At 44.2% G+C, this 26,493-nt stretch overlaps 1 protein-coding gene across 1 annotated transcript in view; it reads right to left on the reverse strand.

The window, feature by feature from the left end:
- The window catches only part of GPATCH2 (G-patch domain containing 2), a gene marked incomplete at its 5' end in the record, with an annotated part of 142,346 nt that overhangs the window by 52,819 nt on the left and 63,034 nt on the right, over window positions 1-26,493 (reverse strand). The window contains 3 exon segments of the mRNA XM_056568351.1: window positions 6,528-6,592; window positions 15,229-15,268; window positions 21,754-21,821. Coding sequence (XP_056424326.1) covers window positions 6,528-6,592; window positions 15,229-15,268; window positions 21,754-21,821 — 173 coding nt within the window.

Consider the following 26,493-nt stretch of genomic DNA (forward strand, 5'->3'; position numbering starts at 1 on the left):
CCAATAACATGTCTATCGATCCTGTTATTTCCATAATTCCGCGACTTTTCCTTCTTAGTGTTGCAATTTCAGTTTGAGGAGTATAATCTATCCTGACGGGGACAATATTCAGAGTAACACCGCCGTACAGAATCATAATACAACCTCTATAAAGCCCTCCTGTACTGTATACTTTACATGCTTTGTGGCATCCTCCATCGATAGTGGAGAATATCTCGGTAATACAGCGCCATAGAGTACACACATACAACAGAAATATAGACGCTGAGGGAGGGAACAATCATTCAAATACAGCTCCAGCTTTGTGCAGAAAATAGGCTTTTTTACATTTTGCGCCACACGCACTGAGCTGACTTGCAACAGAAGGGGCGTGGTTTGGCACAAAAAGGGTGTGGTCTACACGTGCACCAAATTTACTACAATTTTTGCCTGTCTCGGCCAGCTCCTCCCACGCGCCTCAATTCCTCTAGAGGCGTGCGCCTATTGATAAATCCAGCAAACTCCTGCCCTGGCGGTAAACTGACTTAGACTGGCGCGCGAGATGTTTAGACCACCGGTCTTAAAGGGGAACTCCGGTGGAAACAAGTGGAAAACAAATGTTTTCAAACCAACTGGTGCCAGAAAGTTAAACAGATTTGTGAATTACTTCTATTAAAGGGGTATTCCACTGGAAAACATTTTTTTTAAATCAACTGGTGCAAAGTTAAACAGATTTGTAAATGACTTCTATTAAAAAATCTTAATCCTTCCAGTACTTATCAGCTGCTGTATGCTCCACAGGAAGTTGCATAGTTCTTCTTTCTGACCACAGTGCTCTCTGCCGCCACCTCTGTCCATGTCGGGAACTGTACAGAGCTGGATAGGTTTGCTATGGGGATTTCCTCCTATTCTGGACAGTTCCTGACATGGACAGAGGTATCAGCAGAGAGCACTGTGGCAAGACAGAAAGGAAATTCAAAAAGAAAAGAACTTCCTGTGGAACATATAGCAGCTAATAAATACTGGAAGGATTAAGATTTTTAAATAAAAGTAATTTACAAATCTGTTTAACTTTTTGGCACCAGTTGACTTAAGTAAAAAAAATAAAATAAAAAAAAAGGTTTCCAGTGGAGTACCCCTTTAAAAAATCTTAACACTTCCAGTACATATCAACTGCTGTATACTACAGAAAAATTTGTGGAGTTCTTTTCTGTCTGACCACAGTACTCTCTGCTGACACCTCTGTCCATATCAGGAACTGTCCAGATTAGAAGCAAATCCCCATAGAAAACCTCTCCTGCTCTGGACAGTTCCTGACACGGACAGAGGTGTCAGCAGAGAGCACTGTGGTCAGACTGAAAAGAACTTCACAAATTTCCTCTGTGGTATACAGCAGCTGATAGGTACTGGAAGGATTAAGATTTTTAAATAGAAGTCATTTACAAATCTGTTTAACTTTCTGGAGCCAGTTGATTAAAAAAAAAAAATCCCACTGGACATCCCCTTTAATAAGTCCCCTCCTCCTGAGTGTGAATGTACAACCCCCATGCACATGGCTCACTCTATGGTAGGGGCAGTTTTACACAACAGACTTGTGCCAATGTGAGCGCTGATCATTTAGATCGGTTCAGAAGCCTAATAAGTGGCTGGTTTATCGTGACGGTAAGTCCCCGTAAAGGATTGCTTTATCATATGTGCTGCCCTTCACTACCATCATTGTTGGCTGCACAACCCCAATTACAATAGAAATCTTTTGTCAGATTTACGACTGTTTTAAAACCCGTAAAAGTATGCGATCAGCCAAAACTAGAGCGTTTGCTCATTCATCAGCTGAGCACACCGGGCAATATTGGCCTGTTTAACCGATAATTGCTCTGCGCTTCACTCCCCGGCTCTCTATCCTGCAACCCCATTATAAGTCTATGGCAGTGTTTCCCTTTCAGGGTGCCTCCAGCTGTTCCAAAACTACAACTCCCAGCATGCCCGGACAGCCGAAGGCTGTCTGGGCATGCTGGGAGTTGTAGTTTTGGAACAGCTGGAGGCACCCTGAAAGGGAAACACTGGTCTATGTGGCCATCCAGTAAAGTAAAGGAGTGAAGCGCCTGCGCATGCACATCAGCTTTGTTCTTTTAAAGCGTACCTGTCATAGTGCAAAAAAAAAAAAAGAAAACAAGTGATATGTTACTCAGGACCCAATCCTGATCATGTGCATAACATTTTTATGTGTTTTGGACCTATATATCCAGAGATATAAGCATTTATCTGCTGGTGAGTTACATTTTCATTGTGCAGGCTGGAAGGGGCGTGTCAGTCTGTCTCCCTCACAGGAGCAAGCCTGTGCAGTCAGCCAATCAGTACTCCCTACTCTGTAACCCTTTCCTCTCTGGTTTTATGCTGTGTCATGTTACACAGAGGAAGATACTTGGAGCTTGCCTGGAGTAATCAGAAGACATTATGGTGAATTCATGACAGGATACAATGTATAAATATAAGAATAGATCTTTATAAAATTAGTGCAAGGATTTTTTTTAGATAAAAGTACAGCATTTTTATGAATACATGTTCTATCTGTTTTATCTTCTCCTAGTAAAGCTGGATGCTAATCAGCATAGCTGTCACTATGTGTGCCATTCATCTTTCACAGACTACTGAATGTCTGATCAACTTCTTTGTCATTCAGGAGTCCGAGAAAGCTTTGACTATTTCAGCATGCTGGGAGTTGTAGTTTAGTAACAACTGAAGCTGCAATGTTTGTAAATAACTGTGTTAGAGCAGTGTTGCCTCCAGCTGTTGTAAAACTACAGCTCCCAGCATGTCCACACAGCCTTTATCTGTAGTTTTGCATGCACTCAATAGAAATCTCCTATACTGAATACTGGTATGCTTTACGGCCGGTATCCAGTATGCTGTAAAATCTAGACTAGTCTGTCTGGCTAAAAGACAGGCAACCCCCCCTAGTGGCGGCTATTTTGAGCTTGAATTTCAGGTGAAAATTGTAATTTTTTTTTAACAGGTGTATATTGTGAAATGTCATATTATAATGAGTCCTGTTATATATGAAAAGTCTTGCCTCTTTAACCTGCTCTGAATTATTTCTTTTTGTCCAGTTTTATGATCACATGAAAATACACAAAATTACAAAAGTAGTCCTGCCCTAAAACATCCGTCGGATTGCAGGAATCTCACAGGACACTAGTTGGGTCTATTAATATATGGGGGGGGGGGGGTCTGTTTTCCATCAATCAATGGATCTACAATAACTAGAATTCAATGGGAAGACATCAAGACCCTAAACAGATAAGACGTCTTGATGAATGTCAAATTTTATCAAGGATTTTCTAATATGATTATGAAGGAAAATATGGTCGATAGCCCAATCCTGAGCTCCCCTTGGCAAAGGTCAGAAAAGCGTCTTCGGTTTAACCATTTCGGCTCCTGTGAACGAAGCTGAATATCGTGTCGGCAGTGAGATTGTTAAAGGGGGTATTACGGTTTTGGTAAATATATATATACTTTGTACAATAAAAAGTTACATGATTTTACAATATACTATCTGCTTTAATTCCTCAGGGCTTTTAAAGGGGTACTCCACTGGAAAAAAAAAAAATTAAATCAACTGGTGCCAGAAAGTTAAACAGATTTGTAAATTACTTCCATTTAAAAATCTTAACCCTTCCAGTACTTATCAGCTGCTTTATGCTCCAGAGAAAGTTCATTTTCTTTTTGAATTTCCGTTCTGTCTGACCACAGACAGAGAACGGTCCAGAGTACAAGCAAAACCCCATAGCAAACGTCTCCTGCTCCAGACAGTTCCTAAAATTGACAGAGGCATCAGCAGAGAGCACTGTGGTCAGACTGGAAAGAACAACTCAACTTCCTCTGGAGCCTACAGCAGCTGATAAGTACTGGAAGGATTAAGATTTTTCAAAAGTAGTAATTTACAAATCTGTTTAACTTTCTGGCACCAGTTGATTTAAAAAAGAAAGAAATAAATACAATTTCCAGGGGAGTACCCCTTTAACATCTCTGCTTGCTGTAGTTTAATAAGCTGTCCTGGTCACGTGATGATCAAAGAGGTGCTTACAGTGCGATAGTGCAGGGTTATTAAAAAAAAAAAATAAAAAAAATAAAAGGAAACTTTACAAAATTCCAGTTTCATTGCAGTTTCCCACCTTCTGCTGTCAGGGCATAATTTGTCAGTCATAAGTTTTTATTTTTATTTTTTAGGCTATACAAAAATTTGAGAGCTTGTTATTTCCAGGATGCGTTATACCTTTTTTTAGGAATAATCTTGGGGGAAATATATGGTAGCATTTAAAAGGAGTATTTTGGTGTGCTTTTTGTCCCAATTTGGGCTCAGGGCTTAGTTAAATAGATTAAAATCTAAAACTTTGACTTACCTTCCTTGCTCCTCGACCGCCATATATTGCCAGTCCCTGCTGCAAACACTTTTTTGGTATCAGTCTCGGCACAAGGACCCTCCCACCTCGGAACACTGGGACACTGTTAGGGCCACTGATTGGATGAGCAGAAAGGTCCTTGTGCCGACACAGACACAAAGAAGTGCAGCACAATGGTGACTGATGTAGAGGCAGTGGCAGGGAAGCAAGGAGGGTAAGTATAAGTTTTATTCTCTTTTTTTTTTTTTTTCATTTTAACTGTGTCCCGAGCCCAAGTACATAGAATAAAAATCTTATTTTTTTATCTTCTTTCAGTATATAGGGCATAAAAAAAGCAGTTTTGCTAATGGTGTTTTCCTTTTACTGTTACAGTGTTTACAATTAAAATGAATAAAGGGCCGAACTTTATAGTACAGGTCTAGACAAGTGTGGACATACACCGTAAATATAGAATTAATGTTTTTTTGGGACTTTGATTACCGTATATACTCGAGTATAAGCCGACCCGAGTATAAGCCGAGACCCCTAATTTCAACCCAAAATCCCAGGAAAAAGTTATTGACTCGAGTATAAGCCTAGGGTGGGAAATACATCATCCCCCCTGTCATCATCCAGACCCGTCATTAACATCCTCATCATCATCACCGCCTTTCATCATCCAGACCCTCATCATCATCACCTGTCATCATCCCCTTGTCATCATCCCACACATCCCGCCTTCATCATCCCCTTGTCATCATCCCCACCCCCCTTCATCATCCCCTTGTCATCATCCCCACCCCCCTTCATCATCCCCTTGTAATCATCCCGCACACCCCCCTTCATCATCCCCTTGTCATCATCCCCACCCCCCTTCATCATCCTCTTGTCATCATCCCACACCCCCCCTTCATCATCCTCTTATCATCCGGCCTCAGTGGTCTTCAACCTGCGGACCTCCAGAGGTTTCAAAACTACAACTCCCAGCAAGCCCGGGCAGCCATCGGCTGTCCGGGCTTGCTGGGAGTTGTAGTTTTGAAACCTCCGGAGGTCCGCAGGTTGAAGACCACTGCGGCCTTCAACATCATCCAGCCCCCTCTCACCCCCCTTTAGTTCTGTACAGTACTCACCTCCGCTCGGCGCTGGTCCGGGGCTGCAGGGTTGTTCGGTGAGGAGGTGGTCCGGTGGGATAGTGGTTCCGGGCTGCTATCTTCACTGGGGGCACCTCTTCTCCGCGCTTCCGGCCCGGAATAGAGGCATTGCCTTGACAATGACGCAGAAGTACGTTGGCAATGAACGTACCTCTGCGTCGTTGTCAAGGCAACGTGACTACTCTGGGGCCGGGCCCGAAGCGCTTAGAAGAGGCCTCCCCGGTGAAGATAGCAGCCCGGAACCACTATCTCACCGGACAGCCCTGCAGGACTGGACCAGCGCCGAGCGGAGGTGAGTACTGTACAGAACTAAAGGGGGGTGAGAGGGGGCTGGATGATGTCGAAGGCAGCGGTGGTCTTCAACCTGCGGACCTCCGGAGGTTTCAAAACTACAACTCCCAGCAAGCCCGGACAGCCGATGGCTGCCCGGGCTTGCTGGGAGTTGTAGTTTTGAAACCTCTGGAGGTCCGCAGGTTGAAGACCACTGCGGGTGGGGGAGTTCACTCGAGTATAAGCCGAGGGGGGTGTTTTCAGCACGAAAAATCGTGCTGAAAAACTCGGCTTATACTCGAGTATATACGGTAATTAAAAAAAAAAGTCAACTGCACAGGCAACTGTTAGGGCATATCTCAGGCTACGCTCGAAAGTCCAACAGACAATTATTGGGGTACTCCGCCCCTAGACATTATATCCCCTATCCAAAGGATAGGGGATAAGAGGTCTGAATGCGGGGGACCCCGCAATCTCCCTGCTGCAACCGGTACTTGTTTAGAGCGTTGGGTGCAGCTCCGGAGGATCGTGACATCACTGCCGCGCCCTGCACATGACGTCACGGCCACACACCCTAGATGCAAGTCTATGGGAGGGGGCGTGACTAGAGATTTTCGTTGTTTTGACCGGAGGTCGGACCCCCACCAACCCTGTGGAGAGGTGATAATTTATAATTTTTAGATAATCCTTTTAACGAAGTAGCAGGTGGCGACCAACCAATTACGGCTCTGGATCTGTGGCTACCCACCTGCTGGCTGTTTTGACTGAACAGTTCTTCTTGTGCCCCCGATCTGAACGAGTATCCCGTAAAAGCTGAAAAGAGAAAAAAAGTAAAATGATATTGAGAATTTACAAAATACAATATTATCTGAGAGCAACTGAAGTAATTTCTTTGCTTTGGACTACGAGGGCAAAATAGCTTGTTGTCTTCTATTATGGTCACATATGGCTCGGTTTACACTGTGTTTGGCTTGTAAGTTGAGGTATATGCAATTCCCTGATGTATACCACTAAGTTTCCCCTCATTTAGCTACTATGTCATGTTGAAAGTTCTTACATTGTAGCTGCCTACAGGTGGCAGTAAAGCAAAACTTTTGTTCCTTCTGGATGAAAGTTAATTTACATATTTTTTTCCCCATGAAGCCATAAAACAGTTGGATATCCTCAATTAGAACTAGGACCCCCAGAACTATGACTTGGGAATGCACACAAAGCATATTTACCTGACAGATAAATAGATAGATATGAGATAGATAGATAGATATGAGATAGATAGATATGAGATAGATATGAGACAGATAGATATGAGACAGATAGATATGAGATAGATAGATACACTGCTCAAAAAACATAAAGGGAACACTAAGATAACACACCCTAGATCTGAATGAATGAACTAATCTTATTAAATACTTTCGTCTTTACATAGTTGAATGTGCTGACAACAAAATCACACAAAAATTATCAATGGAAAATCAAATTTATCGACCCATGGAGGTCTGGATATGGAGTCACACTCAAAATCACAGTGGAAAACCGCACTACAGGCTGATCCAACTTTATGTAATGTCCTTAACACAAGTCACAATGAAGCTCAGTAGCGTGTGTGGCCTCCACGTGCCCGTATGACCTCCCTACAACACCTGGACATGCTCCTGATGAGGTGGCGGATGGTCTCCTGAGGGAAGTCCTCCCAGACCTGGACTAAAGCATCCGCCAACTCCTGGACAGTCTGTGGTGCAACGTGGCATTGGTGGATGGAGCGAGACATGATGTCCCAGATGTGCTCAATCGGAATAAGGTCTGGGGAACGGGCGGCCAGTCCATAGCATCAATGTCTTCCTCTTGCAGGAACTGCTGACACACTCCAGCCACATGAGGTCTAGCATTGTCTTGTATTAGGAGGAACCCAGGTCCAACCGCACCAGCATATGGTCTCACAAGGGGTCTGAGGATCTCATCTCGGTACCTAATGGCAGTCAGGCTACCTCTGGCAAGCACATGAAGGGCTGTGCTGCTCCCCAAAGAAATGCCATCCCACACCATTACTGTCCCACCGCCAAACCAGTCATGCTGGAGGATGTTGTAGGCAGCAGAATGTTCTCCACGGCGTTTCCAGACTCTGTCATGTCTGTCACATGTGCTCAGTGTGAACCTGCTTTCATCTGTGAAGAGCACAGGGCACCAGTGGCAAATTTGCCAATCTTGGTGTTTTGTGGCAAATGCCAAATGTCCTGCACGGTGTTGGGCTGTAAGCCCAATCCCCACCTGTGGACATCGGACCCTCATGTAGTCTGTTTCTGACCGTTTGAGTGGACACATTTGTGTCCTGCTGGAGGTCATTTTGCAGGGCTCTGGCAGTGCTCCTCCTTGCACAAAGGCGGAGGTAGCGGTCCTGATGCTGGGTTGTTGCCCTCCTACGACCTCCTCCACGTCTCCTGGTAGCGCCTCCCTGCTCTGGACACTACGCTGAGAGACACAGCAAATCTTCTTGCCACAGCTTTCATTGATGTGCCATCCTGGATGAGCTGCACTATCTGTGACACTTGTGTGGGTTGTAGACTCCATCTCATGCTAGCACTAGAGTGAAAGCACCGCCAGCATTCAAAAGTGACCAAAACATCAGCCAGGAAGCATAGGAACTGAGAAGTAGTCTGTGGCCACCACCTGCAGAACCACTTCTTTATTGGGGGTGTCTTGCTAATTGCCTATAATTTCCACCTGTTGTCTGTTCCATTTGCACAACAGCATGTGAAATTGATTGTCAATCAGTGATGCTTCCTGAGTGGACAGTGGGATTTCACAGAAGTGTCATTGACTTGGAGTTACATAGTGTTGTTTAAGTGTTCCCTTTATTTTTTTTGAGCAGTGTAGGTAGATAGATAGATAGATTGATAGACAGATGTAGCCTACAGCACAATTAACACTGTATACAGATCGTAAGGAGATTCTGTAAATTCCTTACAGAGTTATCAAATTAACTCTTTAATCCCTGCCGATCAAAAGATTCCCAAAAAAACAAAACGTTTTATGTCGGTCATGAACACGTCTCTCCAACACAATTTATTTTTCCTACTTGACTTATTGAAATGTATTATAGAGGACAAGCGGCTCTGCATTCTGTAAGAAAACCCAAAATATTACCATGCGTCGCCTCACAGACATGGTGACATATAATGTCACAAAAGAACCCACGTAACCTGTCTGAGTGCTGACGTGTAGATGGAGAGCTCCTCCACACACAGAGGAGACAATCTGCTTATCAGCCTCCAATATCTGGAGGAGATGGAGCTCCTGACTATGGGATCCGCTGTCACATTGGACGCTGTCATAGTCAATCTTCCCAAAGTTACATTCAAGGACAACGTGAAGGGAAAAGGAAAAAGCTACTTTACAGGGACTTTGGAGGTTAAAAAAATTAAGAAATAAAAAATAATAATAATTAAAAAAATAATAATAATTTATATATATATATATATATATATATATTTCTTTTTACATTTATTTATTTATTTAATATATATATATATATATATATATATATATATATATATTTATTATTATTATTTTTTTTCAATGTTTGTTATTTCAATAACACTTAGCCTCTTTTCCTGAAATAATCTGTGCTGCTGGGGGCTTTACTCCTTCCACTATTAGTCGGCAGTCTTGTATGACCATTCCCATTATCTGATTGGCTACAACAGTGTTTCCCAACCAGGGTGCCTAAAGTGGTTGCAAAACTACAACTCCCAGCATGCCCAGACAGCCGTTGAAACTGCCGAAACGTGTGTAGCAAAACATGTGTTACTGCAATTCTTTTCTGTGAAAAAAAAACAGGGGTGCGAACATTTACGGCCAAGACTGTATTTATTTTAAATGATCAGCGCAATTTTTCAGTTTTTTGTGCAAGCTGTAGGTTTAACTGTACTAGTTTGGCATAGTATTGACTCTTTAAAATTATTTGTCATTAACTTTTTCCTGTGATGAAAATTCAGCAATTTTGTAGTTTGTGGGATCAGAAATGTAAAAATCACACAGCAGTGACAAAGGGTGCAACAGGAGGGAGGGCGGCAGGAGGTGCTGCAAGAAGGAGGGTGACAGGAGGTGCAGCAGGAAGGAGGGCGGCAGGAGGTGCTGCAAGAAGGAGGGCGACAGGAGGTGCAGCAGGAAGGAGGGCGGCAGGAGGTGCAGCAGGAAGGAGGGCGGCAGGAGGTGCAGCAGGAAGGAGGGCGGCAGGAGGTGCAGCAGGAAGGAGGGCAGCAGGAGGCGCGGCAGGAGGCGCAGCAGGAAGGAGGGCGGCAGGAGGTGCAGCAGGAAGGAGGGCGGCAGGAGGCGCGGCAGGAGGCGCAGCAGAAAGGAGGGCGGCAGGAGGTGCAGCAGGAAGGAGGGCGGCAGGAGGCGCAGCAGGAAGGAGGGCGGCAGGAGGTGCAGCAGGAAGGAGGCACGGCAGGAGGCGCAGCAGAAAGGAGGGCGGCAGGAGGTGCAGCAGGAAGGAGGGCGGCAGGAGGTGCAGCTGTAAGGAGGGAGGCAGGAGGTGCAGCAGGAAGGAGGGCGGCAGGAGGTGCAGCAGGAAGGAGGGTGACAGGAGGTGCAGCACGTGTAAGGGTGACAGCAGTAACAAAGGGTGCCACAGGAGGCATGGTGACCAGAGGGAGGGTGACAAGAGGTGCAGCAGCAGGAAGGGTGACAGCACTGACAAAGGGTGGAACAGGAGGGAGAGTGGCAGATGGTGCAGCAGGAGAGAGGGTGACAGCACTGACAAAAGATGCAACAGGAGGGACGGTGGCAGGAGGTGCAGCAGGAAGTAGGGTGAGAGGAGGTGCAGCAGAAAGGAGGGTGAGAGGAGGTGCAGCTGGTGGGGGGTGCCAGCTGTGATAAGAGGTGTAGTAAAAGGGAAGCTGCCAGCAGTGACAGTAGGTGCAGCGGGAAGGAGGGTGACACGAGGTGCAGCAGTAGGGAGAGTGACATCAGGGGTCCCGGGTTGACTGGGCAGAGTTGTAACATGTGACAGGGTGCAAGGCAGGGAGGGGCAGGATGCCAAGATAGGTGTACAGTTCCCCCTCCACACACACATGGTAGTGGGGCACTCTCCTCTGGCCACCTCCTGATGGCAGCTTCTCTTCCACAGATCGCCGCGCAGGCTGAGAGAGGGAACACAGACTGAGGGCCGAGGCAAACCTAACCCTACTGCTCCAGCTCCTCTCTGGTCACACCAAGCTTAGTGTGGGGTAAGAGGGGGAGGCACAGGAGCCTTGGAATGGGAGGAAGTGCCAGAGGAGACAGTGCTGGCCCCTGCCAGAGGCAGCACTGCATTCAAAGGGGATCATCTGCCGTTTGTATGTAATTGCTATATACGCCACTGCTCGTGCCGCCAAATCCTCGCCACCAGGACAAAATTATTAGTCTGGATTATATTGAGCCATACTGTATATACACATCTACTTTTACCAATAAGAACTACAACTATATAAACATAATATTAAAACCTGTACTGACAGATTTGGGTTGAGTTTTGAATTATTTAAATAAAATCCCAATGGTACAAGGGGAAATAGGTTAAAAGAAAACTGCGAGAATAAAAAGTCTGCACGGACCCGGCGCCGTATGTGTGTATTTATGTAGAATAGTGACTACTCAAGAAGGATCTGCCTGTTCTCTATGGCTCCATGCAGTGAGAGGGTTAATGCAGAAAGAGATGGCGAGTTAAGATGGAAGGTGATAGACGACAGACGGAGAACGCTCCACTCTGCCCCTGCGAGGCTCTGCACGGCGCACATTATACCACCGAGTCGTCAGATGAGACGCGGGACACCTTTATCTTCGATGCGATGAAGGATTGCCCTTCCACTCCTGGAATTTAAAACACTACAAAATGTCATGTTTAAATATACAAACAATAATGGGCTGATTTATGAGAATACAGTGCTCTCCGCTGGCCATGAATATAAAGGACACGCTGGACATCAGACGCTCGGCTAATACATCCAGACTCATTCCTTCAAGTCTTAAGGTTGAATACAAAATTTACAGGATATTTACTTTATAATTTCCTTCAAAAATCAAACCTATAGATTATACATATATATTTTTTGAAATTTTTTATTTGATTTAGAAAGTGCACAAAAAAGTTTATTACGGTATTTATACCAGCATGTCAGGTAAAGTTGCCTTACACCAGTAGGAATGGTATCCAAACGGTGGACCTCCAGCTGTTGCAAAACTACAACTCCATGCATGCCCGGACAGCCGTTGGCTGTCCGGGCATGCTGGGAGTTGTAGTTTTGCAACAGCTGGAGGTCCACCGTTTGAAGATCCACTGATGTAGAAGAGATCTTCGGAAACGTTTTGCTTTGCACTGTGAATAAGTCCTATATTTATATCGTATAACGTTTCTAAACTGGCGCTAGATTAATGCAATTTGACCAATTGAAGACCCCATGTGTCGTGTATGTTTGAATTTATCAGTATACACTACTAAAAGTTGTACAAACCTGCGATTTCAGTAGGAACAAATGACCTCCCTAACCTTGTAAATTGTAGGCCCTTCTTAATCCGTTCAGTACTTATGAGCTGCTGAAGTGGAGTTGTTCTTTTCTGTCTAAGTGCTCTCTGATGACACGTGTCTCGCGAACCGCCCAGTTTAGAAGCAAATCCCCATAGTAAACCTCTTCTACTCTGTGCAGTTCCCGAGACAAGCAGAGATGTCAGCAGAGAGCACTGTTGCCAGACCGAAAACAACAACGCAACTTCAGCAGCTGATAAACCTGAGATTTCAATAGGAACAAATGACCTCCCTACCCTTGTAAATTGTAGGCCCTTTCTATCCGTCCGTCATCTTCTTTGTACTCTGTTTGTGTTAAAGGGGTAATCCAGGAAAAAAATTTTTTTTATATATCAACTGTCTCCAGAAAGTTAAACAGATTTGGAATTTACTTCTATTAAAAAATCTTAATCCGTTCAGTACTTATGAGCTGCTGAAGTTGAGTTGTTCTTTTCTGTCTGAGTGCTCTCTGATGACACGTGTCTCGCGAACCGCCCAGTTTAGAAGCAAATCCCCATAGTAAACCTCTTCTACTCTGTGCAGTTCCCGAGACAAGCAGAGATGTCAGTAGAGAGCACTGTTGCCAGACAGAAAACAACAACTCAACTTCAGCAGCTGACAATTCTTGAAAGGATTAAGATTTTTTAATAGAAGCCATTTACAAATCTGTTTAACTTTTTGGAGCCAGTTGATATAAAAAAAAAAGTTTTTTTTCCCCCTGGAATACCCCTTTAAGTGTAGGTCACATGTATGTTAACCCCTTACCATGTGTACAGCTCCAAGGAACCAAGGGAGCTATAAAAATGGAATCATAATAATAAATATAAATAAAATAATTATTTTTATTATTATATATAATGAATAATAATAATAATAATAATAATAATTAGAAATGAGCGAAGTTACAGTGATTCGATTCGTCACGAACTTCTCGGCTCGGCAGTTGCTGACTTTAGCCTGCATAAAATAGTCCAGCTTTCAGGTGCTCCTACGTAGAGTTATCCACGGGACCGAGACTGCAGAGACGTTGTTTGCTCTCAGAGGCAGAGGCTATAACCGGTTATTTCGTGCATTTGCGCTTCATCAGGCCGGATGAAGCGCAAATGCGCGAAATAACCGGTTATAGCCTCTGCCTCTGAGAGCAAACAACGTGTCTGCAGTCTCGGTCCTGTGGATAACTCTACCTAGGAGCGCCTATAGCCGATCCCGGTGGTGAGTGTGGATATACCTTTTCTTCTTTTGCTACACATTGTATTACAAGCCTATTTTCGTTTTTATCCTAGCACCGTCGCCCGGCATATCTTAATCTGATCGGTCTCGCTTTGCTACACCCGTTCCGCTGACATCACTGACCCTAGAGTTTCCATAGGCATTTGGTGCTTTCCTATATCCTTCCTTCCACATGTATGTATCTCTCCCAAGACTGTTAACATCTTTTCCAGCCCACCGGAGCACCTGAAAGCTGAACTCATTTATGCAGGCTAAAGTCAGCAACTGCCGAGCCGAGAAGTTTGTGACGAATCAAATCACTGTAACTTCGCTCAGCTATAATAATAATAATAATAACATTATTACATGTATTATATAATGAAAAATAATAGTCTTTATTAAATGTATTAATTTAATAATAATAATAATAATATTTCTGTAATAATAATATTTCTATAATAATAATAACAATAACATTATTACATGTATTATTATATCATGAATATTTTTTTTATTAATTATATAATAATAATAATTGTATTATTGAAGATAATAATTCATTTTTATAGCACCCTTGATAGTAATAATAATAATGATCATGATAATAATAATGTGTATGGGGGATGTTCCGAAAAAAAGGATCAGGCATGTTGAATTTCAGTGCCTGATCCTTTTGTTCTTAAAGGAGTACTCCGCCCCTAGACATCATATTCCCTATCCAAAGGATAGGGGATAAGATGTCAGTTCGCCGGGGTCCCGCTGCTGGGGACCCCGGGGATCGCCACTGGGGCACCCCGCTATCATTACTGCGCAGAGCGAGATCGCTCTGCACGTCATGACGAGCAATATAGGGGCCGGAGCATCGTTACGTCACGGCCCGCCCCGTCAATACAAGTCTATGGGAGGGGGTGTGGCGGTCGTCACGCCACTTCCATAGACTTGCATTAAGGGGACGGACCGTGATGTCATGAGGGGCGGAGCCATGACGTCACGCTGCTCCGGCCCCTGTATCGCCCGTCATTACGCACAGAACAAACTCGCTCTGTGCAGTAATGATAGCGCGGTGCTGCAGTGGCGATCGCCGGGGACCCCAGCAGCGGGACCGCGGCAATCTAACATCTTATCCCCTATCCTTTAGATAGGGGATAAGATGCCAGGGGCGGAGTACCCCTTTAAAGGTTAATGGTTCTCCATTGATCGGTGACTAGAGATGCCAGCAGCCACACCCCCTCCATTCACCTCTATGGGAGGAGGTGTGACGGCTATGTACTGGCCGTCACCCCCCTTCCCAGAGACATGAATGGAGGGGGCGTGACGTCACGAACTCGGAAGCTGCAAGCTATCTAACGTCAACAGAGTACACCTGTAAAGGAGGTAAGCTGAAACCAGAGGAGCCTGAGGTTACCTCCCTGCTACATGCTAAGCCAAACTAAGTATGAATGAACAGGGAGGATGGTGGGGGGATAGGTGTCAGCCACACTAGCATTCAGCTGGCAGGTACTGATGGCGTATAGGCCACATTTATGCAATCACCAGTACAGATCGACTAAATAGGCACTGTCAGCATTAAAAAAGTTTTTTAGGGTCAACAAGGTGATCACTGAGTCTTATGTCTGCAGAACCCTAGCATTCTGAAGGCAGAAAACACCAGTAGATAAGTATTTAACATGCTCATAACCACTTTAGTAGTCGCACTCACCGGACTGTGGTCCTTTCTTGTTCCAGGACTAAACCAGTGGCTGAAAAAATAAAATAGAAATAAATATACATAAAACATTGTCATAAATGTTTTAAAGGTATGTGAAGGAAAACAAAAACTACAACAAATTAGATTTTCTGAGCCAGAAATTACTCCAAACAGTTGTCAGACCAACTTCTATTTAAAAATCTTAATCCTTCCAGTACTTATCAGCTGCTGTATGCTCAAGGGGAAGTTGTGTAATTCTCTTCAGTCTGACCACAGTGCTCTCTGCTGACACCTCTGTCTGTGTCAGGAACTGTCCAGAGTAGTAAAGATTTGCTATGGGGATTTGCTCCTACTCTAGACAGAGGTGTCAGCAGAAGTCAAACAGGAAAGAACTACACAACTTCCTCTGGAGCATAAGAAGTACTGGAAGGATTAATATTTTTGTCTGTCTAACTTCCTGGCACCAGCAGATTTAAAAATTGTGTTTTTTATTTTTCCGTAACACCCCCTTAAGTATTTTTTCTTTTTTTTTTTTTGCACAAGATTAACAAAAGTTCACAATTTAAAAGAGCTCAGAACGGGTGAAGATTGAAGCACTTGTCCGCACTTAGCAGTATATATTGGATTTGCAATCATGTAAAAGCACAGCCTCGTGAGTAACATGTATTGAATTTGTAATAAAGTAAAAACATCCAGCTTGGGAAAGGGACAGATTATGGCTGCTTAATGCCGCAAGACATATTTAAGATGTTTTTACACCGAAGAATCTGTTACGTGAAAAGCTGAATACTGATGTCTTCTTTAAATATGTACAGAACTGTAATAGATAGGGCCGTGTTCTCCAAGCTGTGGCTCTCTGAGGCTGTTGCCAAACTACAACTCCCACTATGCATGATGGGAGTTGTAGTTGTAGGATTACAGCTTGGAGAACACTGAGAAAATACAGGATGCAAGAAGGAAGACGTAAGTAGCAAGGAGGTCCCCTGATGCCTCTATGTATATGGGGCCCGTAGGCCTGACTGTGTAAGTAAAAGAATCCGATATGCTCCGGACAGTGCTGGTGTAGTAAAATGTTAGTCAGGGCAAAAGCTGTCAACTTTTTATCTAGCTGATCAGTGGGGGTCCAACTGGATATTTATCTGATCAGTGGGGGGCCATGACGGCTAGGACCCCCATCTATTATGTGACTGGAGGTCCCTAAAAAGAATGAAGCTGCAGATCACATGCTCAACTGGTCCGCCATTTATTCTGTATGGGACTTCTGAACATAGCGGAGTGCTGAACACTGCGGTGTTCGGAAGTCCCACAGACAGTGAATGGAGCGGTGGCTTAGCATGCATTCTGGCACTCATTTGGTGCAAAATCAACCTCCTTCTCGAGATCAGCTAGATATCCAGTCAGACCCCAATGATCATCTAGATATCCAGTTAGACCCCCAATGATCAGCTAAATATCCACTAGGATCCCTACCTATCCACTAGATATCCAGTTGGACCCCCACAGATCAGCTAGATATTCAGTCAGACCACTATCAATCCGAACCCCACCGATCAGAAAGATATCAGTCAACCCTCACTGATCACCAAGAGCCTCCCTGATTGGCTAGATATCCAGTTGGACCCCCATGATCAACTAAATATCCAGTTGGACCCCCTCTCAGACCCCTCACTGATTAGCTAGATATCCAGTTGGACCCCTCTGATCCGCTAGATATCTAGTCTGAACCCCAACAATCAGCTAGATATCCAGTAAGACCCCCACCGATCAGCTAGTTATCCAGTCGGAGCCCCACTAATTGGCCAGATATCCAAATCAACCCCCCCCCCCCCCCGCCCTCCTAGATATCCAGTCAGACCCCCACCAAACAGCCAGATATCCAATCAGACCTCCACTGATACGCTAGATATCCAGTCGGACCCCCACCAATCTGCTATATATCCAATCAGACCCCTATAATCAGCTAGTTATCCCCTTTCTTGTGAAGAGGCCCCCAATGTTAGCCTTACATAGGGTTATGGAGTCAGCATAACCCTCTGCAGTGGTGCCTGAATGGAGCCTATTGGGAGGACCCTATGCACTATTAACTAACACAAGCTAGAGGGCACTGCTGTGGAGAAAGACCAATTATGTCAGCATGTACTGTGGAGGCTAGTGTTCTTTCACTGTGGCAAAGGCGGAGTCCTGATGCCTGTGGGTACGGAGGTGCTGGGAACCAAGAAACCTGAAGTCACTCAATAGCATACATAGAAAGACAAAAAGGTACCCGCACTCACCGCAAGGAAACAGCAGACCGACTTCTATGGCATCTCTGACAGATCCGACTTCAGGCTGACTGTAGGGCGCTCAGAGTGGAGGCGACTGCCGGCAAAGTTTTGCGCAGATCGCGCTTCTTCCGGCCTCTTACGAGGCCGGAAGAAGCGCGATCTGTGCAAAACTTTGCCGGCAGTCGCCTCAACTCTGAGCGCCCTGCTGTCAGCCTGAAGTCGGATCTGTCCGAGATGCCATAGAAGTCGGTCTGCTGTTTCCTTGCGGTGAGTGCGGGTACCTTTTTGTCTTTCTATGTAAACCTATGCACTATGTGTACCATGGTACGGTGAACATGTAACCATACAAATTTCCAAAGCGATAATACTAGCAAAATAAAACATCCAAAGAACTCGGTACGAATTTTGTATTGAAATAGGGTGCAGTATAAGTCTATGGGCACCATAGTTGAATTCAGAGCCATCACGGACATCTATGGAGAGCATTTATAGTCCTTATGTAAATACCGCAAGTAGCGTGGCCTGAAAAGGTGTTGTGCTTATATCCAGAACACAAGGGGTTAACGCAATATATTTTTTAAGTGAGAGGTATAGCCTGCACAGAAGCCCCCCGGCATTCCCTCCAAAGTGTAAAAAAAATAAAAATAAAAGCCCATTTTTTTCCTGCGGCCGCTCGGCGCGTAGAAGCCGGTTACCAGGAAGGCTCTTTGTTATAGCTGTAAGTTCATGAGAATTGATGCTAGTCATTAATCTCAGATGCAGAACCCTAGTCAAATGCTTTGTGAAAGTCCAAGTTTGACATCCACATTATTCCCCCAGTCAAGCGTATCTTATTCCAACGCCCGGCGTAATTAATGGCTCCCGCGTTTAACCACTGAACTGGCGATATTTGTAGGGGATGTAAAGTGCTCTGACCTTTTGCATAAAATTCACCGTCCCAAAGGACAGATAACAATATGCCAATAAAACATAAAAAAAATAAAAAAATCACAACAGATTTATTCATCAGCGGCGTGACCCACTTTCGCCAATCGATACCTCTTATAGGATCAGCCTGGTGGTATAGGATAGATTCGCTTACGCAAATATGGAAAGTGTTAACGGATCCGAGCGACGATTTGTAACGTGCATCATAAAGACTGATCGGGGGAATTATAACGTATGAAGGAAAAAAAGAGGGGAATTAACCCTTACAAAGGGAGACAAACGGGGAGATTTATCAAAACCTGTCCAGAGGAAAAGTTGCTGAGTTGCCCATAGCAACCAATCAGATCGCTACTTTCATTTTTCACAGGCCTCTTCATAAATGAAAGACGCGATCTGATTGGTTGCTATGGGCAACTCAGCAACTTTTCCTCTGGACAGGTTTGGATAAATCTTCCCCAAAGTCTTCTATGATTGAATCAGATAATCAGAAAATTATTGCTTGGAACAAAAAAGAGGTAATAAATGGGCACTGTCATTAAAACTAATTTTTGCTATTGCACTCCTTATGGTAAATAAAAAATATTTCTAGTTTACTTTGTTTTAAACAATAAAAATGAAGTTTTCCATGTTGTAATTGTGTTTAAAAAAGCTGCCACTAGGTGTCTCCCTCTCTGTCCAGAGCACATTTCCCCCCCCCATCTCTTGCACAGACTTTGGACTCCTGCTGGCCTGGCAGAAGTCCAAAATCAGGAAGTGTAGTCTGGAGTGCTAAGGGGGGGTGTGTGCAGCCTTAGCCAATCATAGCTCATCTCACACTGAACTGCTCTGGGCTGTGTGTAGCAGAGTGAGGGAGGAAGTTCTCCCCTGTATGGCTTCAGATGAGGTCACGCCTGCTGGGGAACGCCCCTTCCCAGTCTGTGAATCTGATTGAGACTGAGCAGAAAATACAGAGCAATATCAAGGTAGAAATCTAAAAAATTATAAAAATAAAGGCAGGGGTTGGTTTATTATGAAGGGGTGGTGAATTGGGAGGATTATAAAATCTAACAAGATCATGAGAGGTACTCTTTAACATTACATTTAGCTTAAATAGACCACTTTATAACTGTGGGGGTCCGACTTCTGGGACCCCAACAATCCTTAGAATGAAGGGTGTGCAGTGCTGGACCTGGTCACCCTTAGCTGTGCAGGGAATTGTAGTCTGGTCACGTTCAAGTCAATGGGTCTGGGTGCAGCACCTTGATAGTGGAAGCAGCGCTTACAAGGATCAGAGTTCGCAGACATCATGTCAGACTTTCCCGACCAGGGTGTCTCCAGCTGTTGCAAAACTACAACTCCCAGCATGCTGGGAGTTGTAGTTTTGAAACAGCTGGAGACACCCTGGTTGGGAAATACTGCATCATGTTATAGAGCGGGAGGAGCTGAGCAGATTAATACATAGTTTGGTTGAAAAATTCCAGGATAGCTTATTTATTTATGCAAATCTCATAGTAGTCAAGTGGGCGGTCCTACTCAGTGATTGACTGTTGTGCATAGACATGCATATAGATAAAGCTGTCAATCACTGAGAAGGAACACCCACTTGACTACTTGGGCTAAGTTCACATCAGAACTGAGCCCTGTCCCGATCAGGGTCCATTCGGCGCCAAACAAAGGAACCGAACGGACCCTATGCACAGCGGACACCACCAGGTCCCCGTAGACTTGAATGGAGTCCGTCGGGTGTCTTATTTTAGGGAAGTTGATCGCTCTACAAGAAATGTTCATTCTTTTGGTGGAACGTACTTGGACATGCTCTGCGGACTATGAAGACGAGACATTTCCAAGCGGTCCAAGCAGTGGCTTGTTACGCCAATGCCGGCTCCAGACGGAATCTAAGAGTCCAGTGGGCAGTTTCAACCACTGAATGTCATCTATACATAAGAATGCCTGCAGAGAAAGCAGTCAATCCCCGATTAGGACTGCCCAATGGACTACTGATCAATCATTTACAAGTTTGAGCTCAGACCTAGAGTATTCAGATAAAACAAGGAGATTTATGGAGTTCTATACATCAGTGTTACCCAAACAGTGTGCCTCCCGCTGTTGCAAAACTACAATTTGTACCATGCCCGGACAGCCTTTTATTTGTCTGGGCATGCTGGGAGTTCGAGTTTTGCAACAGCTGGAGGCACACTGTTTGGGAAACACTGTGCTACATCTGTAAGTGCCCAGCATTAAAGGAGTCCTGCAGCCATAGACACTTATCCCCTAGGGGATAAGTGTCTGATCGTGGGGGGTACGACTGAGGCGACGACACACCCCCTCTATGCAGTAATATAGGAGAGGTGGGGAGGCACGAACGCTGCATCTCTGCCTCTAAAGCATCCTTATCACATTCTACATCAAAACACAGAAATTTTCAGTACACTGGGACCTTGTACAGGAGATTGCGGGGGGTCCCATACAAAGAGATTACAGGGGTCCCATACAAAGAGATTGCGCGGGTCCCATACAAAAGAGATTACAGGGGTCCCATACAAAGAGATTGTGGGGGGTCCCATACAAAGAGATTGTGGGGGGTCCCATACAAAGAGATTACAGGGGTCCCATACAAAGAGATTGCGCGGGTCCCATACAAAAGAGATTACAGGGGTCCCACACAAAGAGATTACAGTGGTCCCATACAAAGAGATTGTGGGGGGTCCCATACAAAGAGATTGTGGGGGGTCCCATACAAAGAGATTGTGGGGGGTCCCATACAAAGAGATTACAGGGGTCCCATACAAAGAGATTGCGCGGGTCCCATACAAAAGAGATTACAGGGGTCCCATACAAAGAGATTACAGTGGTCCCATACACAGAGATTACAGTGGTCCCATACAAAGAGATTGTGGGGGGTCCCATACAAAGAGATTGTGGGGGGTCCCATACAAAGAGATTACAGGGGTCCCATACAAAGAGATTACAGGGGTCCCATACAAAGAGACTGCGGGGGTCCCAGCATTCGGCCCCTCCAAAATCAGACAATTATCCCTATCCTGTGGATAGGTAATAAGTGTCTATGGTGTACTCCTTTAAATCTGATATAACATAATTTGGTGGCTGCATTTAATAGATTAATAATTTACAATTTCGACTTTAATTTTTTTTACAAAAACTTAAAATATATCAATATTCTCAGCTCCTCCTGCTCTATAATATGGAGCCTGCAGATTGGACAACATGCAGGTTCCCATAAATGTATAACATCCTATAGATGCCGCGGGGCTCATTTCTTCTGCCTCCTGATTTGGCCATTTATTGATGCCAGCAGAAAACATGAGGCCTGAAGGAAAAGCCATAAGCGAGTGCTGCTATTACTTACTCGTGATGATGAGGGTCTTGGGGGAAGTGTGGCAGCCGCTCATTGTTGCTCGAACCAGGGCTGCTGATCTGTAGAGAAATGTAAAATATAATCAATAAATAAAATGATCAATACAGTGACTGATCAATACAACAGATTTCACCATAACACAGTCTGATTTGTTTCAGAAATCCTGTCACTCTTGTGTCTGGTATTGCACTTTCTTGGGGAAAAAACAGACTTATGCAGACTTATGCAGGTGATGCCTTCAAGCTTACCGCATACTGTGTTATTATTGAGTTTAATGTACAGATTAGTCTACAGTTAGCCCAGAAGCTCCCCCTTGTGGTGGTTTCAGACAGCTAGAATATTACATGTAAAATCTATGCTTATGCAGGTTATTTGAGGCTCTGCAGCAGAAAACTGTAGCTCCAACCTGTATATAAATATGTTAAGAAATGAATATGGCTGGAATATGAAAAAACAAAATATTGACATCAAAAACTGCATGTGAAATTCCAGCCTTAAAGCAAAACCTACATCTTTTAACATCATACTGGTTTTAGGTTCATAGTTTTGTGCTCATTCATTTCATAAGATATTGCCAGGAGCTTTCTGCATACTATGTTACTATAACAGTCAATATATAAACAGTATACAGCAAGTTCTTTAGCTCCCTCTAGGGGTGTCTGCAAACGACTAACACAATGAAAAATGACAGCCGGTTCACCTTCACTAAACCCAATAAACAGGGTTATAGTGCGGGTAATCAGAATTAAAATGAAGTATTATTTACCCAGATCGGTGCTGCCATTCCTGGAGAAACAGAGTATATTAGCATCCACTACCAACATGTATAAGTTGCATTTGTGCAATAGAGGCAGGACCTGGCATACCCAGCATCCCTGCCTCCTTCCCCTCTGCTCCTATATGCCCGCCCATCTAGTGAAAATTTATGGACGCCCTTCCCCATGTAAGCGCCAGGTGTGAGGCCATATCGGAGCAGAGAGGATGGAGGCAGGGATGACAAGTATTTTGGGCCCGCCTCCATAACCAAAGAACGATGGTTATTTGCAATGGAGGCTAATACAACAGATATCTCTGGCACCAATCCGGGTAAGTTATACAACAATTTTATCAGGTTTACCCACACTATAAGGCTACTTTCACACTGCCGTTGTGACCGGCCGGTAATGGGTCCATTAGGCTCCGCCAGATCCCATTGATTATAATGGGGTCCGTTGTTTTAGAGGAGTGTGGCGGGAGAAAAAGACTGTGCATGCACACATTTTTCTCCCGCCATTCGTCGTTGTATGGCGGGTGTACTGCCAGGTCACAACGGCAGTGTGAAAGTACCCTAACCCTGTGTATTGGGTTTAGTTCGGGTGAACCGGCTGTCAGTTTCTCACTGAGCGCTGGGTCCCGTCCTGGTGATCACGGGGGGGAGCGCAGCCGTCGGACCCCGCACGATCAGCTGCTTGATTTTGGCCGGAGATTTCTTTTAAAGAGTACCTGTCACCAAACTAAACTTTTAATATATTATGTAAATTATAAGACACTTTCCTATTTACTTTCTGTTAAAATAATCAACATTTATACGTTTTTAATGTGATTGAAAAAATAGGTGGCTCTGTTTTGTTCGCTGCGCAAGTCAAACAGTTAGTTTTGTCTCCTCCCAGCCTGGAAAGAGACCAAACTCAGAAAGTGCGTGCGGGGCATGGAGGGGGGCACAGCTCTCACAGGCTTCAGTGACATTGCACCTGCTGGGGAACGCCCACTTTCTCCTGCCCGGAGCTCACACAATGTGAGCAAGGGGAAAGATATGATACACAGCTTTTAAAAGCTCAGAAATGTTTTTTAAGGGCAGGAGGTGTATTCGGAGTAGTTAGGGAATATAATCTAAGCTAGTTTAGAAAATATGGTTTGATGACTAGTACTCTAAGACAAAACAAGGAGATTCATGGAGTTAGCATGGAAGTCTATCTCAGTTCTGCTACATCACTGTTTCCCAATCAGTGTGCCTCCGGCAGTTGGGAGTTGTAGTTTTGCAACAGCTGGAGGCAAAATGGTTGGGAAACCGTGTGCTACATCTATAAGTGCCCAGAATTAAACACAGGCAATCTGATATAACATGATTTGGTGGCTGCATCTTCAGGTACGTAGTATGTTAGGAATAGTCGCCACTGGGTAAAAGATAACACATGTCCCACATAATTCGGTTTCAGCCCAAAAAATACTATAGGATGGTATTGTACTTGTGCGACTACAGAATTTTCTGAGAGCTGCTGGAGAACTTGGCTTTAATCATAATGGTTGTAGAATTAGGAGGCCATTATTTGTTCAGCCTTGTGGTTTGCGGAGCTCTTCCCGCTGTGTATAAATAGCTGCACGGAACCCGGTTGCCTGTTCGTCTCTGTCTAAACGGGCCTGGAAACAGCTCAGTGAAGTCAATGATGCTCGGAGGCTACATGCTCGCATTTTCTCTCATATCATTAGAATTCAACATTATTGCCAATGTAATATGATCCAATAGAGCGGAAGTGTTCCCAGGCCAAACAACGAGGAGGGTCTCAAGAAATATTATGTGATGGACAAACACTAAACAAAAAAATAATCCGTGATATGAGTATCGTAACTACAGAAACCCTTTTATTTGAAACCCTTTTTATTTTTTTTCTACAACCTTTGCCCCATCCAGATATGACATATTTATGCTAAAAATGGTGGAGGGAGGGGAGGTTGTATTCTTATTTGCATTAAAGGGATCAATTGTGGGTAAGTTTAAACAGTGATCTGTACAGCATTACAGCAAAAAGTTGATACTGGTAGATAGAGAAGAAAACAATAGTTGAAGCTCACAGCTCAGCGTCCCCCTCCCTGTGGAACGAGCTCTGTAAAGGTCACAGAGTATGCCCAGTAACTTTTCCCCATTCATGTCAAAAGAACAGCTCCTTTCTAATGTTGCCTATTTCCATGGGACTTGCTGTAAAATATATGTCTAAGGCTATGCTTTGTCCTTTTCTGGGTCCGTTCGGCAATTTTTTATTTTAAATTTTTTTTTGCGTTGAAAAGCCCCAACATCGAAGACCACAACTGACTCCACCGGTTCACCACTGGGTCCCGATGGACCCCATTGACTTAAATGGAGCCAGTCAGGGATCCGGGAGATTACTGGAGAAAAAAAAATAGTATATGAGCTAGTTTTTTTCTCCGCTAAACTTCTGTCGTTATGACGGAATTGCAGACAGAGCTCCATATAGCGGAGCCTGATGACAATGTGACAGAGGCCTTAATGCTGTACAAAACAGCTCAGGCAAGATGGCGGCCCTAACAAAAATATAGGGAAAAAATTCAAGCAAACAAAAGAAACAGATTTGGGAAAGGAGAAAAAAAAACGAACATGTTCAGTAAGGTTGCGTTCATGCAATGGAATGTCCGAGCGGAATTCCGATTTTAAATTCCGATGCATCACAGTCTATAGCTGTCAATGGGACTTCACTGCACAGGGCACACAACGGAATGATCTTGCATATTCCGGGCGGAATTTGGAGCTATTTATGGGGACCGGCAATGTCTGCAAGGTCCTAGCACCGATTAATTCAGCGCTGGCCACCCTCCAAAATCTCTGTGCGGAAATATTCCGTAGTCTGAACATAACCTCACTGGTGCTTATTAAAAAAATAGATAAATAAATAAAATCTGTGCGACACAGCTTCACAAATTAAAGTCACTGGTAGATCATGTTTGGTCTAATACAGTGAACAGGTGACAGGTGGGTACGCCACAGTATATGTTGGCATGCCTTTTGAAGGTATCCCCACTTATACGGGAAACGTAACACCCGATTTGTGATGTGAATGGGACCTTAGATAGTCAGTCATGTATACTTTCTATGGCAGTGTTTTTCAACCAGTGTGCCTCCAGCTGTTGCATAACTACTACCCCCAGCATGCCCGGACAGCCGATGGCTGTCCGGGCATGATGAGAGTTGTAGTTTTGCAACAGCTGGAGGCAGGCTGGTGGGGAAACGCTGTTCTTTGGGATGTAGTATACTTTCTATGGCTTTCCGGGCATGTTGGGAGTTGTAGTTTTGCCAAAGCTAGAGGCACACTGGTTGGGAAACTCTGTTCTTTGGGATGTGGTATACTTTTATGGCTATCCGGGGCATGCTGGGAGTTGTCGTTTTGCAACAGCTGGAGGCACACTGGTTGGAGAATACTGTTCTGTGTGATGCCATTGTATTGAAAGATGCAAACCTATTACAGGTACAATTTTTCTAATTGTGTTTTATTGGATTTATTTTACAATACCTACAAAGTTTTAATGGAACAGAGTGAATGATGCTTAAGAATTCTGCAGAATAATTAAGAATAATTTTTAGTTAGCAAATCATATTTAAAAAAAATCTAATAAATAAATAATAAATCATATAAAAAACTAAAACCATATAAATAATATCATGAAAAAAAATAAAAATGTAATTAAAAAATTCCCAAATAACTCCACCCTCCATCATAAATGACTAGATGAGACGGACAATTAAATTAGGAGCCGGTTACAAAGTCGGGAATTGAAACCCAAACGCCGAGCCCGAAGCTTCGCTGCAGAGTTACATCCTGGATTAATCTGAAAATGAAGTTTTCATGCTATTCCGGTGGGTATCCCAGGAATCCAGTAATCCATTTTCTCCAGCGTGGCTATAAGAATAGCAGACTGTTGCCTATGTCATGCTTTGTTAAAGGTCCCATGATCACATTATCG

Source organism: Hyla sarda, chromosome 3 (assembly GCF_029499605.1).
Source record: "Hyla sarda isolate aHylSar1 chromosome 3, aHylSar1.hap1, whole genome shotgun sequence".
Taxonomy (NCBI): domain Eukaryota; kingdom Metazoa; phylum Chordata; class Amphibia; order Anura; family Hylidae; genus Hyla; species Hyla sarda.